Here is a 14094-nt window from a genome sequence, read left to right as displayed (position 1 = left end):
GAACTGATAATGGAACAAGATTACCTTCCATGTCCTCGAGCAAACCCTTCTCATAGCATGGAAGCAGAGTGACGCTTCATCGATTAAAAAATCTCATTTTCGGGAAGCTCACTGGCTTGTGCTTCTCTAGTTGAAACCGCCAACCCTCATTATCCGGCCTCGTTCTCTCTTTAACCATCTAACAAAAACAAACGCGAGCAAACTTACTTTGAAGGCTTTGGCTCGAGCAAGACAATGAAAGTGTTCATTATAAAGTCATGACGTGGTAAACATCCACCTGTGACGTTCTTCCAGTAAGATTGAACGTCGAAAACACGCCGCGTTCTCTTCAAACCTTGGTCTAGCACAGGAAAAAATAAAAAAACTTTTTTCTCGGGTTCTTTGAGCACAGAGAAAATATGTAGCCGCGTACTACACCATAGCTTCGTAGCTTATCCCCCCAAACGGGATTTGCAGCGGATGATCCAAGTGTTCTTGACCTGTCAAGTTGACAAATTGCACCTGAACGACTGCTCCATCTGACCACCACTGTGTAAGAGAATGAGCGTCTCGAGCACTCGCAGCTTTGCCTTCATCCGCTCGGACGTGAAGCCTTGCCGAGGGGATGAGGTGATGCGGCTTCGCTTTGGAGGAGCAGAGCACGCCCCGGATGGATTCGTGAGGCATCGCCAATCTCGCGTACTTCCCCTGTAGCATATACTGATAGTTCTTGAAGTGCTCGAGAAAGCCCGAGCATACCGGATCACTGGGATGAACATACATGTCCGGGTACCAGCTTCCAAGTGCCGCAAACTCTGCCTCGGACTCCCTTCTCTTTGCGGCATCCACCAGTAAGTTGACGAGCCCGGCCTTTGCAACGGTGTAAACCTCTTGGAGATTGCTGTAAGTCTCAGCACCGAAGAGTGACTTGTATGGAGCGGTCGAGGACGAGAATGGCGGATTGAAGAGATGAGCCTCGACGAACTGGCCATGCGATGCGTTGTCCTTGCCATGCCATGCGACGGCGTTTCGGAGAGCGTTGTACGCGGCTGTGAACCTGCCTGTCTTGTAAAGCTCCTGGTTGGCGATCTTGAAGTCGACGATGTAGTCGCTGGTTAGGCTGTCCGTGCCTCTGAGCGCCAGGACCACCATCGGAGCTCTGGCAGGCTTCCAGTGGTTTTTGTAGTTCCACACGAACACTGCGCCGTTGATCCGGAGCTTGTCATTGCCGAGGATCACGTCGAGGAGCTCGTAGTTGAAGGACGTCCACCAGGGAGGAGCGAGAGCTTGCGGAGTTCCTGTGTAGTTTTTCGATCTGTCGTGCTGGAGTGAGTACACGCTTGACACAAGGCATGCCAAGATTGCTCTTTTGTCGTCCGGAACATCCCTGGAAAGAATGTATGGTAAGAACTCGCGAGGAATCGAGATAAAAAGCTTTTAAAGGACGAGAACTCTAACCGGACCAAGTCTTTAGCAGCAATGAAACAAAAAAGTAGACAATGAACTCAAGCCCAAGCAAGCTTTGCGAAACAACAAAAAAAAAAGAATGGAGAAGTGAGGACCAATCCACTAAAGACTAGCCATCGAAAGAACTCTAGCTACTTATCAATCAGCCCTTAGCACGCAAGTGAACGAAAGAGACACCAAAATGGGACAAATGAAAGGCTATGATCCAAAGACAAGCCTAGGGTAGCTGAGAATTCTCTCGGGGGCGATTGGAATCAATCGAAACGGGATTCTACTGACAAAATCACACACCCAGCCCGCCAAGAATCGCTTCAAACAGAGCAATGCAGCTAGGGCGGCGAGATTCTTTACCAGTTGAAATGCTTGCCCTTTGGCCCCGTAACCTCGAATCGATATGCATCGTCCTCTGGCATTGGCGATCGGCCCCGCCTGGAACGCTGGCTAGGGCTTGAACGCGTTCTCTCGCATCGTGGACACCGCCGACACTTCAGCCAAATTTTCAAACCAAAATTCAACAGGCCCTAGGGTGGTTCTTATTCCTATTTATTTGGATTTTTTCTTTACCGAGCAAATGCTTGTTTCGTTATATTTATAGCTATTTAAATTTAAACCATTTTTAAAAAAATAGTGAAACATAATGATAAATAAAGGTTTATGTTATTTAATGAGTCTAAAACTTCAAAAGAAAGTAGTAACATAATTTATTAACACAGTAAAGAGTAAATTGCTTTTTGAACTAGAGTTAAACTGGATACTAATGTGTATGAAAACTTTGTCTCTTGTTAGACTAAAAAAGATAAGTAACTAAATTTATCAAGGAAACAAACTACAACATTGCCATTGGCTCCCCCATTGGTTCCCAGATATATACAATCCTAGCTCCCAAATACCCAAACCCATCCCATACTCACAATAACTTTCAGCATTCTTTATATATAAAGCTTACACCCTACCCTTTCAAAGTTGAAAAAAGTTTTTTATCAGTATTAACCACTTTACTTTCTTTCTTGGATGCAATAGCAGTGAAATTTGATATGAGCACCACACATTAATTCAGAACTCAATTCTTCTCCTAGAACTTCACTATCACTTCATCTAGATCCTGGCAGAGAAATAAGTGTAAATATTCCAATACTCACAATTCCCAACACCCAATCCTCCTCAATTGCTTCCAAACAACTTGTCATTTCTCTCATAAAGTCATAAAACATTAAGTTTAGCACAATGTTCTTCCTCTCCCACATCAGATTCTTATGGCTAGAGTGTGCTCTCTTGAGATCCAGAATGTGGAATGAGGAAATTGTGAGAATTGAGACTTACTACTTGGATTGTGCATTTGATGGGTTCACACTCAAGACCTTGCACCATTTTGCATTGCTGAGGAAGTCCCTTTGCTCGGCAATGCTCACATAGTTAATATATACATCCAGTCTCACAAACATTGTTTTGTGCTCCTTGAATGCCTTAGTAATTTGCTCTAGGATAGATATGAGAAAAAAGAAATGCCTTACGTCTCTCTTTCTCACTTGGATCACACATATTGCACTTGATGAATATGGCAGAAAAAAGATATGTAAACTCGTGACATGAGAATTCACTATAAACCCTGAAGCTAATGAAAGCAGTGCCAACACTCTCCCTATAATAGCCACAAACACAAAATAAACTCTTAGCTTGAGTGAGAATTCTTATTCTTTCTTGCCAAGAAGAGGACATAGCAATGCCATATCTAGCATAGAGGAGCCATCTCCAACCTTCTCCACTCTTCATAATAAGTTATGGGTGCTAGGTGTTGGGCAGACTCTAGCAAGAAAAAATGCAAGGAAACTTTATTCACTAGAAAGCCCTTAACATCCAAAATTTTTCTATTGAAGAGAGGGAATACATCAAAAATATATTTAGATATTCTGGGATATTCTACTATTTAATAGTTTTTATTCTTATAGTTTACAAACATGTTTATAAATTATAAATTTTTCTAAACACTTTCTAGTATATTCTATTTTATTGGTGTGCAATAAAATTAATCTTATATTTTTAAATTATAAATTTTTGATTGATCAATTATATTATTAAACAATACTAAACAAGAATTACACTATTATTAAGAAAATCAAGTGTTGTTGCATACAATATGCAACAAATTAGTTTTTTTTATTATTTCTTTTTCCTTCTCATGTTTTTCCAAAGCTTCTAATTTTTTTTCTTTATTACTTCAGCTTTTATGACTACTACTTCTTCTCTCTCTTTTTTCTTAGTAGTTGTTACTTCTTTCTTTTTTATTGTTACTTTTTTTCCCTTTTTTCTTATAGCTTTTTTTATTACTTCTATTTTTTTCTCATGTGTTTCTTTTGCAGCACAATAACACTTATGAATTTTAGACCTGTTAAATCAATCTCAATGCTAGTTTATAACATTGATCCAAATCAAGCGACTTTATGCTCCCATAAATAATTTTACTGGTTTTTCTTATTGTTTTTTTACCATGCAAAGAAGTGGCATGCAATCTATATATATATATATATATATATATATATATATATATATATATATATATATTATAGTGAGTGCATGGAATATAGAAAGGGAATACAGAAATGTGTATATTAATTAGCCCAAAAACCCTAGCTTATATACAGGAGTGAGTGGTCTGGATTGAAACCAATCCAATGGCTACCAAAATCCCATTATGCTAATATTAGTATACGGCATTGTAGCCATACACTTGGCCCTCACATCATCCCCTCCTCTTAGAATAATGGAAGAGCATTAGGGTTCTCTTGTAGACAGGCCAGGATCTAGAGGAATGTCAAGAGGAGGCATCGGTGGATCTGTAGGTGGTATTAACTGCTCCTGATCCCTTTGTATGAAGCGTTTCAACTGCTGCACATACACAATCTCTGGAAGATCAGCCTGCTGGATATCATGCCGAACCTCATAAACTTGTGGTCCAACTTGCCATAACACCCAATATGGTCCTTTCCATTATGCAAAGAGCCTTTTAGATAAACCACGTACCATAAGATGGGGAAAATGGACTAACACCAAATCATCCACTTTGTACTCTGCAGGTGGACGATGATGGGAGTTGTACCATCGTTGTTGTCCCACTTGTATGTGGCCTAAGTGTTTGGCAAACTCCGCTTGGACAAGTGGAAGAATGCTTGTCAAATACTGATCCCACAACCTAGTATTTGCAACTCATGGCAATCGCAAAGGTAAACCTAGTTCCATTGGTAATATTAGATCATGACCATATAGGAGTTTATATGGTGAAGCACCAATAGAACTCTGCACCCTTGTGATATATGCATACCGAAGAGACGGCAAATAACTATCCCAATCCGAATGCTAAAAGTTCACATACTTTGCAATTATCCCCTTGAATGTCCAAATGAGTTATTCCACCAGACCGTTTAATTGTGGATGATAAGTACTCGTGAAAGTGTGGCGTATCCCCAACCGAGACATCAAAACATGAAATGCCTCAGCCATAAATGCAGGACCTCTATTCGAAAGAATTCGCTCTGGACAAGAATGTTGGAACACCACTCGATTGAGGAGGAAGTATCCAACAACAGTTGCAGAGGCGCTAACAAGAGCACCAACTTCCACCCAACGAGTCAAGTAATCAGAAGCAATAATAACATACTCATTGCCAATAGTCGATCGTGGAAAAGGTCCCATAAGATCAAATGCCACCAACTCAAACAGACGGGAAATTGTAATTGACTCCAATGGTCCTTCTGCAACCCGAAGGGGAGTATTACGAGCTTGGCACTAAACGCAGCTATGTACATACCGGATAATATCACATTATATCTCCGGCCAATAGAAAGACCTACGTAGCTTCTCGGTTACGCGACGATGTCCCATATGCCCACCAGAATCATGTTAGGCATAGAGAAACCGCGGAATAAATATAGAAGGCACCACTAGCCGTAAATGATCATTAGGATCCGTCCCCACAAAATAAAGAAGGCCGTCTTCAAGGTGATATTGAGAATGTAAATGCCGGAAAGGCAAGTCATCAGCAAGTGATGCAAGATTCTTAAACCCATCTTAAAGTCTTCGAATCCACAACTCAATCTTTTGAGCCTCGTGAACCTCATCAAGAGAAGGTAGATCTTGCTCTACGCCTTGTGGACACTGAACGTCAAGTACAACAACTGTCAACGGCACAGAATCCTCGTATAGAAAATCCACAGAGGCTAGAACAACAGGCTCGTCAGAAACATGAGAAAAGAATGGAGAAGAAAGAAGAGCTCGAAAAAGGGCATCAACATCAGCCAAAGAACTCCCAGGGCGATGAATAACATCAAAATCATATATCTAAAGCTTCAACGCCTATTAAGCAGTATGACTAACTAGGTTCTTCTGCTTCAATAATGAAGTAACAACAGCATGATCACCTTCAAGTAACGTCCGAGAACCATGTAGATATGCATGAAGTTTCTTGAAACCCTAAATTGCTACTAAACACTCATTCTCTGTCGTGGAGTAGTTCATTTCCGCTGGTTGTAATGTATGGATTATATACACAATGGGATGGCACTGACCAGGCACACTCGAGCTCTCTTGAATCAACACACCTCCAAGATCAATGTCATAAGCATCCATGCGCAAAATAAAGGTTAAGTGTAGTTAGGATATGCCAAAATCAGAGGAGTCGTCAATAGCTCTTTGAGATCCCTGAACGCCCACTCACAATCTAGAGACCAGATGAAAGATGATGTTGATGACTTTAGCAACGCTCGCAACAGTGCAATGTGATCAGAAAGATGATCTACAAAACAACCAAGATATTGCACCTTGCCCAAGAAGCGTTGCACATCATTCACACACTTCGGAGTAAGGAACTTTAGAACAGTTACAAGTTTGTCATGATCAATTTGCAGAATACTCAATCCTCACGAGTGGTTGCGCTCAAACCATTGTACCACTGCAATGCCGTCCCTTGGAGACATGTGGGAAACCCACACAAATAGCGAGTATCATCCCAAGAATGATATATGGCAATCACCATGAAGTGATTAAACCAATGGTACACATCATCCCTAGGATTCCCGCGAAAGAACTCCGGCCGAATGCAAGGATTGGCACCAAGAGCAGGAGTTGTACCACGTGCCGTGAATGCTGCCATCAATTGAGTTTGGTTGTTCAATTGCAAGCACATAGTATCAAGCAATTGTACCAACTACTACTCGAGTTAGAGGAGATTGTTGATCTACCATGAAAATGAATGAAAAAGAAAGAGCAAAAAAAGAGAAAAAAGCTAGAAGGAAATGATAAATTTAGACAATGCAAAAAGCTAGATCTAAACCAAAATCCTAAAAAGAAAGAACAAAAGGAAGGAAATGGAAAAAGTTAGATCTAAACAATACAAAAGCTAGATATAAACCAAAATCTCAAATCCAAACACTCTTCAGGGACAATCAAAGGTGCCCTTTACCTCCACCAATGTGAGTGCATGGAATATGGAAAGGGAATATAGAAATGTGCATATTAATTAACCCAAAAACCTTAGCTTATATACAGAAGTGAGTGGTCTGGATTGAAACTAATCTGACAGCTACCAAAATCCTATTATGCTAATATTAGTATACGGCATCGTAGCCATACACTTGCCCTCAGGATATATAAAATAATAATTGAGTTTTGTAATTGATTGAATAAATTTTGTGATAGAATCTAAGAAATATAAGGAAAGAATGTTTCTCTTTTTAAAAAAATAGCATACTTTTAAATTTGATATGTTTTTCCTAACTTCTTTACTTTTCTTAACCATTCTCGAGATATTTTAACCCTATAATAAAATGCAACTTAATAGATAGTTGAACTCAACAAATTACTTATTTGTATAGTTTTATTAAATTCTTTTCTAAACTTAAGAACACTAATGAAATAGAACAATAGGATGAGTTCCTTTTTCTCCAAATGGCTAAATTTGCAATTGAAAAAAGTGATGACAATCAAATCTATTATAGCCTAAAATGTCATAAAATCTACATAAAAATTTACTTCATAATTTTCCATTTATCATATAAATATGGGGTTTGAATTAAAGACTTGGGTGAGAAGTGCCTTTATTTAAACCTCCATAAATTTTATGCCTCACTCCTACATGGTAAACACCCCAACCTTATGGCACTAATTTCTCTTTATCCTATATAGCAATTGAAAACACAAAATTAAATATTGTGATAGAATTTTAGCTCTAAAATCTTACTTAGGTGTTTTTAGCTTTTAAATATGTTTTTCCCCTAAGCCTCAATATTACATTATGATTACTGCCTTCTTCTTGATAGCCATGCCATATATAAGTTATATATCAAATATATCAAACTGGATTAGTTATGAAACACTTATAAAACATAAATCCTTAAGCCACAAAGTAAAGTTGAATGTGAGGTAGTGGTTGAGGCAAAAGTTCAATAAGCATATCATATTGGACCAAAAGTTTTGACTTAAAAAGTTGAGAGTGGAAATAAACTCCTAAAAAAATGTTTGAGGAATGAGTATAAAATGATTAATAAATGAATTTTAAAAAAAGAGACAAAAGAATGACTAACATGTGGCAATTATTGTAATATATAGAAGTGTTGAGATAGAGTCCAAGACCGAGTTCGAAACCCAATCTAAAACAACTCTAAGATCAAGTTTAAAATTAAGTCTAGGATCAAGTCTTAGACCAAGTTTGAAACCATGTCCAAGACCGAGTCCAAGGCTTGATATATCTAGGGACAAACATATTTGAAGGTGGGGTGAAAGCCCAAAGCAATTTTTTCCTAAACATTAAGGGGTTTTGGGATAATAAGAGGAAGATTCTAAAGAACCAATATGACCAAAAAAGGTTATTTTCATATGGTGGGTGATGATGTAAATATTAAGGAGTCCAAGGTTAAAATAAACATGAATGGATAAATTGAATGATTTGTTGAAATGTATAATATTTAGCTCTATCTTTTTTAGGAGATTGAATGGTCAATGCTCTTAATTCAAGTGTGGGTAGCACTATTTGAATATTTTGTATAACTCATCAGAACTTTACTTTAAATACATGATTGGGGAATTTAATAAAAAATGAATGGTCCTTTTGCTTAATAACTAAAAGTATAGCTATGTGGTGAGGAAGGCTTAAAAACTTATTCATTAAATCCTATTAACTCTTGGAACTTGTTCTAATAACAGAATTGGCAAATATTGTTGTGAACAAAAAAGAATTTAATAGGGATCAAAGAAGGAGAAATTATATTCCCCCATATCTTGGGGCATCATAAGGATGTTAAAAATTGATTATAAAATGAAAGTGTAAATTTGAATTAAATTTAGAAATCTTTAAACTATTTTATATTATACCTTTTTTTTTAGTTTCCTAAGGTGCTACCATGCTAGCTTCTTTTTCTTAGATTTATGTATTTTTTTACCAAAGGAATGATTCTTTTTAAAAAAAAATTCACATTTTCCCTTATCTGAAAAGAAGTAATATGATAAAGTGTATTAACTTTCTTCTTTGAGATTAAATTTTTATTTATTCTTGAAGTTGGCTTAATCTTTCTTTAATATGTTTTAAAAAAAGCTAATCTCTACAATCCCCTTTCCCCTTTGAAATCTTCAAAATATAGCATTCTCATCTATGATTTATATTGAGATTGAAGAATATTTATAGATTTAATATTTTTGTAGTAAAAAAAAGAAATTAAAAAACTTACAAAGATTTAAATAAAGATGTGAGAAATGGACTTATTACCCTAAAAAGAAAATTAAGGAAAGGAGCATGCTATAGTAAAGAAAATTTTACTCTCACAAAATTTCTTTGAATAAGCAAAAAAATAAATATTATATCTACCTTCTTCCCTAACCTAATGTATGTCATACACCTATTGGTTGACTCAACATTACAAAAAAAATTCAAAAAAATGCATAGTGAAAAAACGATATTACCCTTTATTTAATAGCATCAATTGATGAAATTCACAAAGTTCAACAATTTCTATTATTGTTATAAACTAGAAACTTCTTAGTAAATATTAATTAGTGCCATCTTTAAAACTCTTTGAATAAAAATATATTCAACTCATAAAATGCAAAAAACGAGCAAAAATTTATCCACTCTATAATTAATCTTTGCTTCTCAATACATTTTATTATACTAAGCTACTATTACAATAATCTCAATAATGTAATATATCTTGCAATTTATGTACTCTAGGATTAACAATACCTGTTTGTGTGGCGTTCATCCTCCTTTCTGGATCATCTAGGTGCCCTGAGGGACGGGCGAAAAATCACTGCTTGTGAATATTCATCTACGTGCCCCCCTACTCCGCCCCAATCCCCTGTGCTCAAGTCGTAAACAAACATGATCCCTATCTCTGAAAAGATCACCAGATTGGCCTCTGCATGAACAGAACAACGGAAAACCGCTCCCATAGAGCGCTGCCCAGCGTACACTTGACGAAGGATCGATATATGGGTCTTTGCAGAGACGGCAACCAAGCCACCCTTGTCGTCAACCTTCCACACGCCATAGCCATCAACTCCGGACTCCCCTGCCTCGCGGTAGCCTCCCGCATACACCCAGCCACTTGCCAAGTATCGCTGGCCATTGTACTCCCACAGCCTCGCGGTGCACAGTCCCGGGAGCGGCAAGACGCAGCGCAGGATCTCTCCATCCGGGTCAACCTTGTCTTCCAGGCCTGTTGTAATCCTCAGGCTGCGCACGAGTTCCCCGGTGCTCCACCTGGCGCGGCCAAAGTCGTAAAATCCCAGGATGGTGAGATCGTAGAAGTAATCGTCCAAGCCTGGGAATACAGCAGGGGGTGCCACGTCCACGCTGTAATCTGAAAGCCGCTGCGCCTTCATTTTCACGTAGGCTGGCGAGAACGGGAGCTTGGGGAGAGAAGACCAGGAGCGCGTTGCCGAGTCGTAGATGCAGCACCAGTGGCCTGAGAAGTCGACAGCGGTGTAGTGCAGACCGACTTTGAAGCCATTCTTGTCGACGAACATGGCAAAGTCGATCACTCCCGCTAAAGTGCATCTTTCTCTGTCCTCCCAATGGAGCGGTGGTAGTTCGCTCCACTCTTGGGTCACTGGATTCCCCACCACCAGGTGAAACACATCATCAGCAGGATCAACCATGCCCCTGTGCGTCCTGAAGACGCATACCAGGCCACCCGCGGAAGCAACCACTTGAGCGTTAGGAAATTCTTCCGTTTTGTGGGGCAACGGAAACTCCACGCTGCGTTGGGGCCGTGATGGATCCCAGGCGTGGCAACGCTCGCCGTAGTCGAAGGAGCTAGTCATAAGCCGCAAGGATTCCTTGTGGCCACTGTTTTGGCACCAGCGGCGGCGAAAGGATGGATCGCCGATGATGGCGTTCCATGACTTGCAAACGGCGGAGCATGAGGTCGCTAGTGTGGCCAGGTCCACATAGCTGAGAACCGTCTCCAAAATGTCGTCTTGCAGCAACACAGGCGCTTCTTCTCTCCGTTTCTTCATCACAAGGGCAATGCCTAGAAGAGTGGCGAGAAGCACCTTATACTACTGCAAAAGGGATGCCCCAAAAGGAACTGATAATGGAACAAGATTACCTTCCATGTCCTCGAGCAAACCCTTCTCATAGCATGGAAGCAGAGTGACGCTTCATCGATTAAAAATTCTCATTTTCGGGAAGCTCACTGGCTTGTGCTTCTCTAGTTGAAACCGCCAACCCTCATTATCCGGCCTCGTTCTCTCTTTAACCATCTAACAAAAACAAACGCGAGCAAACTTACTTTGAAGGCTTTGGCTCGAGCAAGACAATGAAAGTGTTCATTATAAAGTCATGACGTGGTAAACATCCACCTGTGACGTTCTTCCAGTAAGATTGAACGTCAAAAACACGCCGCGTTCTCTTCAAACCTTGGTCTAGCACAGGAAAAAATAAAAATCTTTTTTCTCGGGTTCTTTGAGCACAGAGAAAATATGTACCATGAAATCATTGCCGCGTACTACACCATAGCTTCGTAGCTTATCCCCCCAAACGGGATTTGCAGCGGATGATCCAAGTGTTCTTGACCTGTCAAGTTGACAAATTGCACCTGAACGACTGCTCCATCCGACCACCACTGTGTAAGAGAATGAGCGTCTCGAGCACTCGCAGCTTTGCCTTCATCCGCTGGGACGTGAAGCCTTGCCGAGGGGATGAGGTGATGCGGCTTCGCTTTGGAGGAGCACAGCACGCCCCCGATGGATTCGTGAGGCATCGCCAATCTCGCGTACTTCCCCTGTAGCATATACTGATAGTTCTTGAAGTGCTCGAGAAAGCCCGAGCATACCGGATCACTGGGATGAACATACATGTCCGGGTACCAGCTTCCAAGTGCCGCAAACTCTGCCTCGGACTCCCTTCTCTTTGCAGCATCCACCAGTAAGTTGACGAGCCCGGCCTTTGCAACGGTGTAAACCTCTTGGAGATTGCTGTAAGTCTCAGCACCAAAGAGTGACTTGTATGGAGCGGTCGAGGACGAGAATGGCGGATTGAAGAGATGAGCCTCGACGAACTGGCCCTGCGATGCCATCATCCGAGCGGCGGAGAGCGCCACCGCTGCTCCGAGCGAGTGCCCCGTGATGCAAACGTTGTCCTTGCCATGCCATGCGACGGCGTTTCGGAGAGCGTTGTACGCGGCTGTGAACCTGCCTGTCTTGTAAAGCTCCTGGTTGGCGATCTTGAAGTCGACGATGTAGTCGCTGGTTAGGCTGTCCGTGCCTCTGAGCGCCAGGACCACCATCGGAGCTCTGGCAGGCTTCCAGTGGTTTTTGTAGTTCCACACGAACACTGCGCCGTTGATCCGGAGCTTGTCATTGCCGAGGATCACGTCGAGGAGCTCGTAGTTGAAGGACGTCCACCAGGGAGGAGCGAGAGCTTGCGGAGTTCCTGTGTAGTTTTTCGATCTGTCGTGCTGGAGTGAGTACACGCTTGACACAAGGCATGCCAAGATTGCTCTTTTGTCGTCCGGAACATCCCTGGAAAGAATGTATGGTAAGAACTCGCGAGGAATCGAGATAAAAAGCTTTTAAAGGACGAGAACTCTAACCGGACCAAGTCCTTAGCAGCAATGAAACGAAAAAGTAGACAATGAACTCAAGCCCAAGCAAGCTTTGCGAAACAACAAAAAAAAAGAATGGAGAAGTGAGGACCAATCCACTAAAGACTAGCCATCGAAATAACTCTAGCTACTTATCAATCAGCACTTAGCACGCAAGTGAACGAAAGAGACACCAAAATGGGACAAATGAAAGGCTATGATCCAAAGACAAGCCTAGGGTAGCTGAGAATTCTCTCCGGGGCGATTGGAATCAATCGAAACGGGATTCTACTGCTAAAATCACACACCCAGCCCGCCAAGAATCGCTTCAAACAGATCAATGCAGCTAGGGCGGCGAGATTCTTTACCAGTTGAAATGCTTGCGCTTTGGCCCCGTGACCTCGAATCGATATGCATCGTCCTCTGGCATTGGCAATCGGCCCCCGCCTGGAACGCTGGCTAGGGCTTGAACGCGTTCTCTCGCATCGTGGACACCGCCGACACTTCAGCCAAATTTTCAAACAACAGGCCAGAACTTGCTAGGGTGGTTCTTATTCCTTTTTATTTTTACCGAGCAAATGCTTATATTTATAGCTATTTAAATTTATGCTAGCTGTTAAAATTTCATATCCAAATAGTGTGAATCTGGAAACATAATGATAAATAAGGTTTAAGTTATTTAATGAGGTGAAAACTTCAAAAGAAAGTAGTAACATAATTTATTTACACAGTAAAGAGTAAATTGCTTTTTGAACTAGAGTTAAACTGGATACTAATGTGTATGAAAACTTTGTCTCTTGTTAGACTAAAAAAGATAAGTAACTAAATTTATCAAGGAAACAAATTATAACATTGCCATTGGCTCCCCCATTGGTTCCCAGATATATACAATCTTAGCTCCCAAATACCCAAAACTATCCCATACTCACAATAACTTTCAGCATTCTTTATATATAAAGCTTACACCCTACCCTTTCAAAGTTGAAAAAAGTTTTTTATCAGTATTAACCACTTTACTTTCTTTCTTGGATGCAATAGCAGTGAAATTTGATATGAGCACCACACATTAATTCAGAACTCAATTCTTCTCCTAGAACTTCACTATCACTTCATCTAAATCCTGGCAGAGAAATAAGTGTAAATATTCCAATACCCACAATTCCCAACACCCAATCCTCCTCAATTGCTTCCAAACAACTTGTCATTTCTCTCATAAAGTCATAAAACATTAAGTTTAGCACAATGTTCTTCCTCTCCCACATCAGATTCTTATGGCTAGAGTGTGCTCTCTTGAGATCCAGAATGTGGAATGAGGAAATTGTGAGAATTGAGACTTACTACTTGGATTGTGCATTTGATGGGTTCACACTCAAGACCTTGCACCATTTTGCATTGCTGAGGAAGTCCCTTTGCTCGGCAATGCTCACATAGTTAATATATACATCCAGTCTCACAAACATTGTTTTGTGCTCCTTGAATGCCTTAGTAATTTGCTCTAGGATAGATATGAGAAAAAAGAAATGCCTTACGTCTCTCTTTCTCACTTGGATCACACATATTGCACTTGATGAATATGGCA

General features: G+C 40.5%; 2 protein-coding genes across 4 annotated transcripts in view; both read right to left on the bottom strand.

Annotated features, from left to right (window-relative positions):
- LOC9649993 (GDSL esterase/lipase At4g10955) overlaps positions 1–1956 on the bottom strand; it is a 43466-nt gene extending 41510 nt beyond the window's left edge. The window contains exons 1-2 of the mRNA XM_002976829.2: positions 1798–1956; positions 985–1366 (exon numbers count right to left, since the gene is read on the bottom strand). Coding sequence (XP_002976875.2) covers positions 985–1366; positions 1798–1859 — 444 coding nt within the window. The 5' untranslated portion in view covers positions 1860–1956. The remainder of the gene's footprint in view (positions 1–984; positions 1367–1797) is intronic.
- Positions 223–13029, bottom strand: LOC9649991 (GDSL esterase/lipase At4g10955). 3 transcript variants are annotated; one of them, XM_024681726.1, is made up of 3 exons: positions 12884–13029; positions 11991–12453; positions 223–963 (listed from the first exon to the last, which is right to left on the bottom strand). In XM_024681726.1, the coding sequence occupies exons 1-3, from the start codon at positions 12943–12945 to the stop codon at positions 412–414; spliced, it is 1077 nt and encodes a 358-aa protein (XP_024537494.1). In that variant the 5' UTR covers positions 12946–13029; the 3' UTR covers positions 223–411. The 3 variants fall into 3 exon arrangements, with proteins under 3 accessions (XP_024537494.1, XP_002976873.2, XP_024537493.1); XM_002976827.2 differs by lacking the exon at positions 223–963 and adding an exon at positions 11238–11355 and having other exon boundaries at positions 11419–12453; XM_024681725.1 differs by lacking the exon at positions 223–963 and having other exon boundaries at positions 11238–12453.
- Positions 13030–14094: the final 1065 nt, after the last annotated feature.

Source organism: Selaginella moellendorffii, unplaced genomic scaffold, assembly GCF_000143415.4.
Source record: "Selaginella moellendorffii unplaced genomic scaffold, v1.0 SELMOscaffold_32, whole genome shotgun sequence".
Taxonomy (NCBI): Eukaryota; Viridiplantae; Streptophyta; class Lycopodiopsida; order Selaginellales; family Selaginellaceae; genus Selaginella; species Selaginella moellendorffii.
This window is presented reverse-complemented; position numbering and strand designations above follow the sequence as displayed.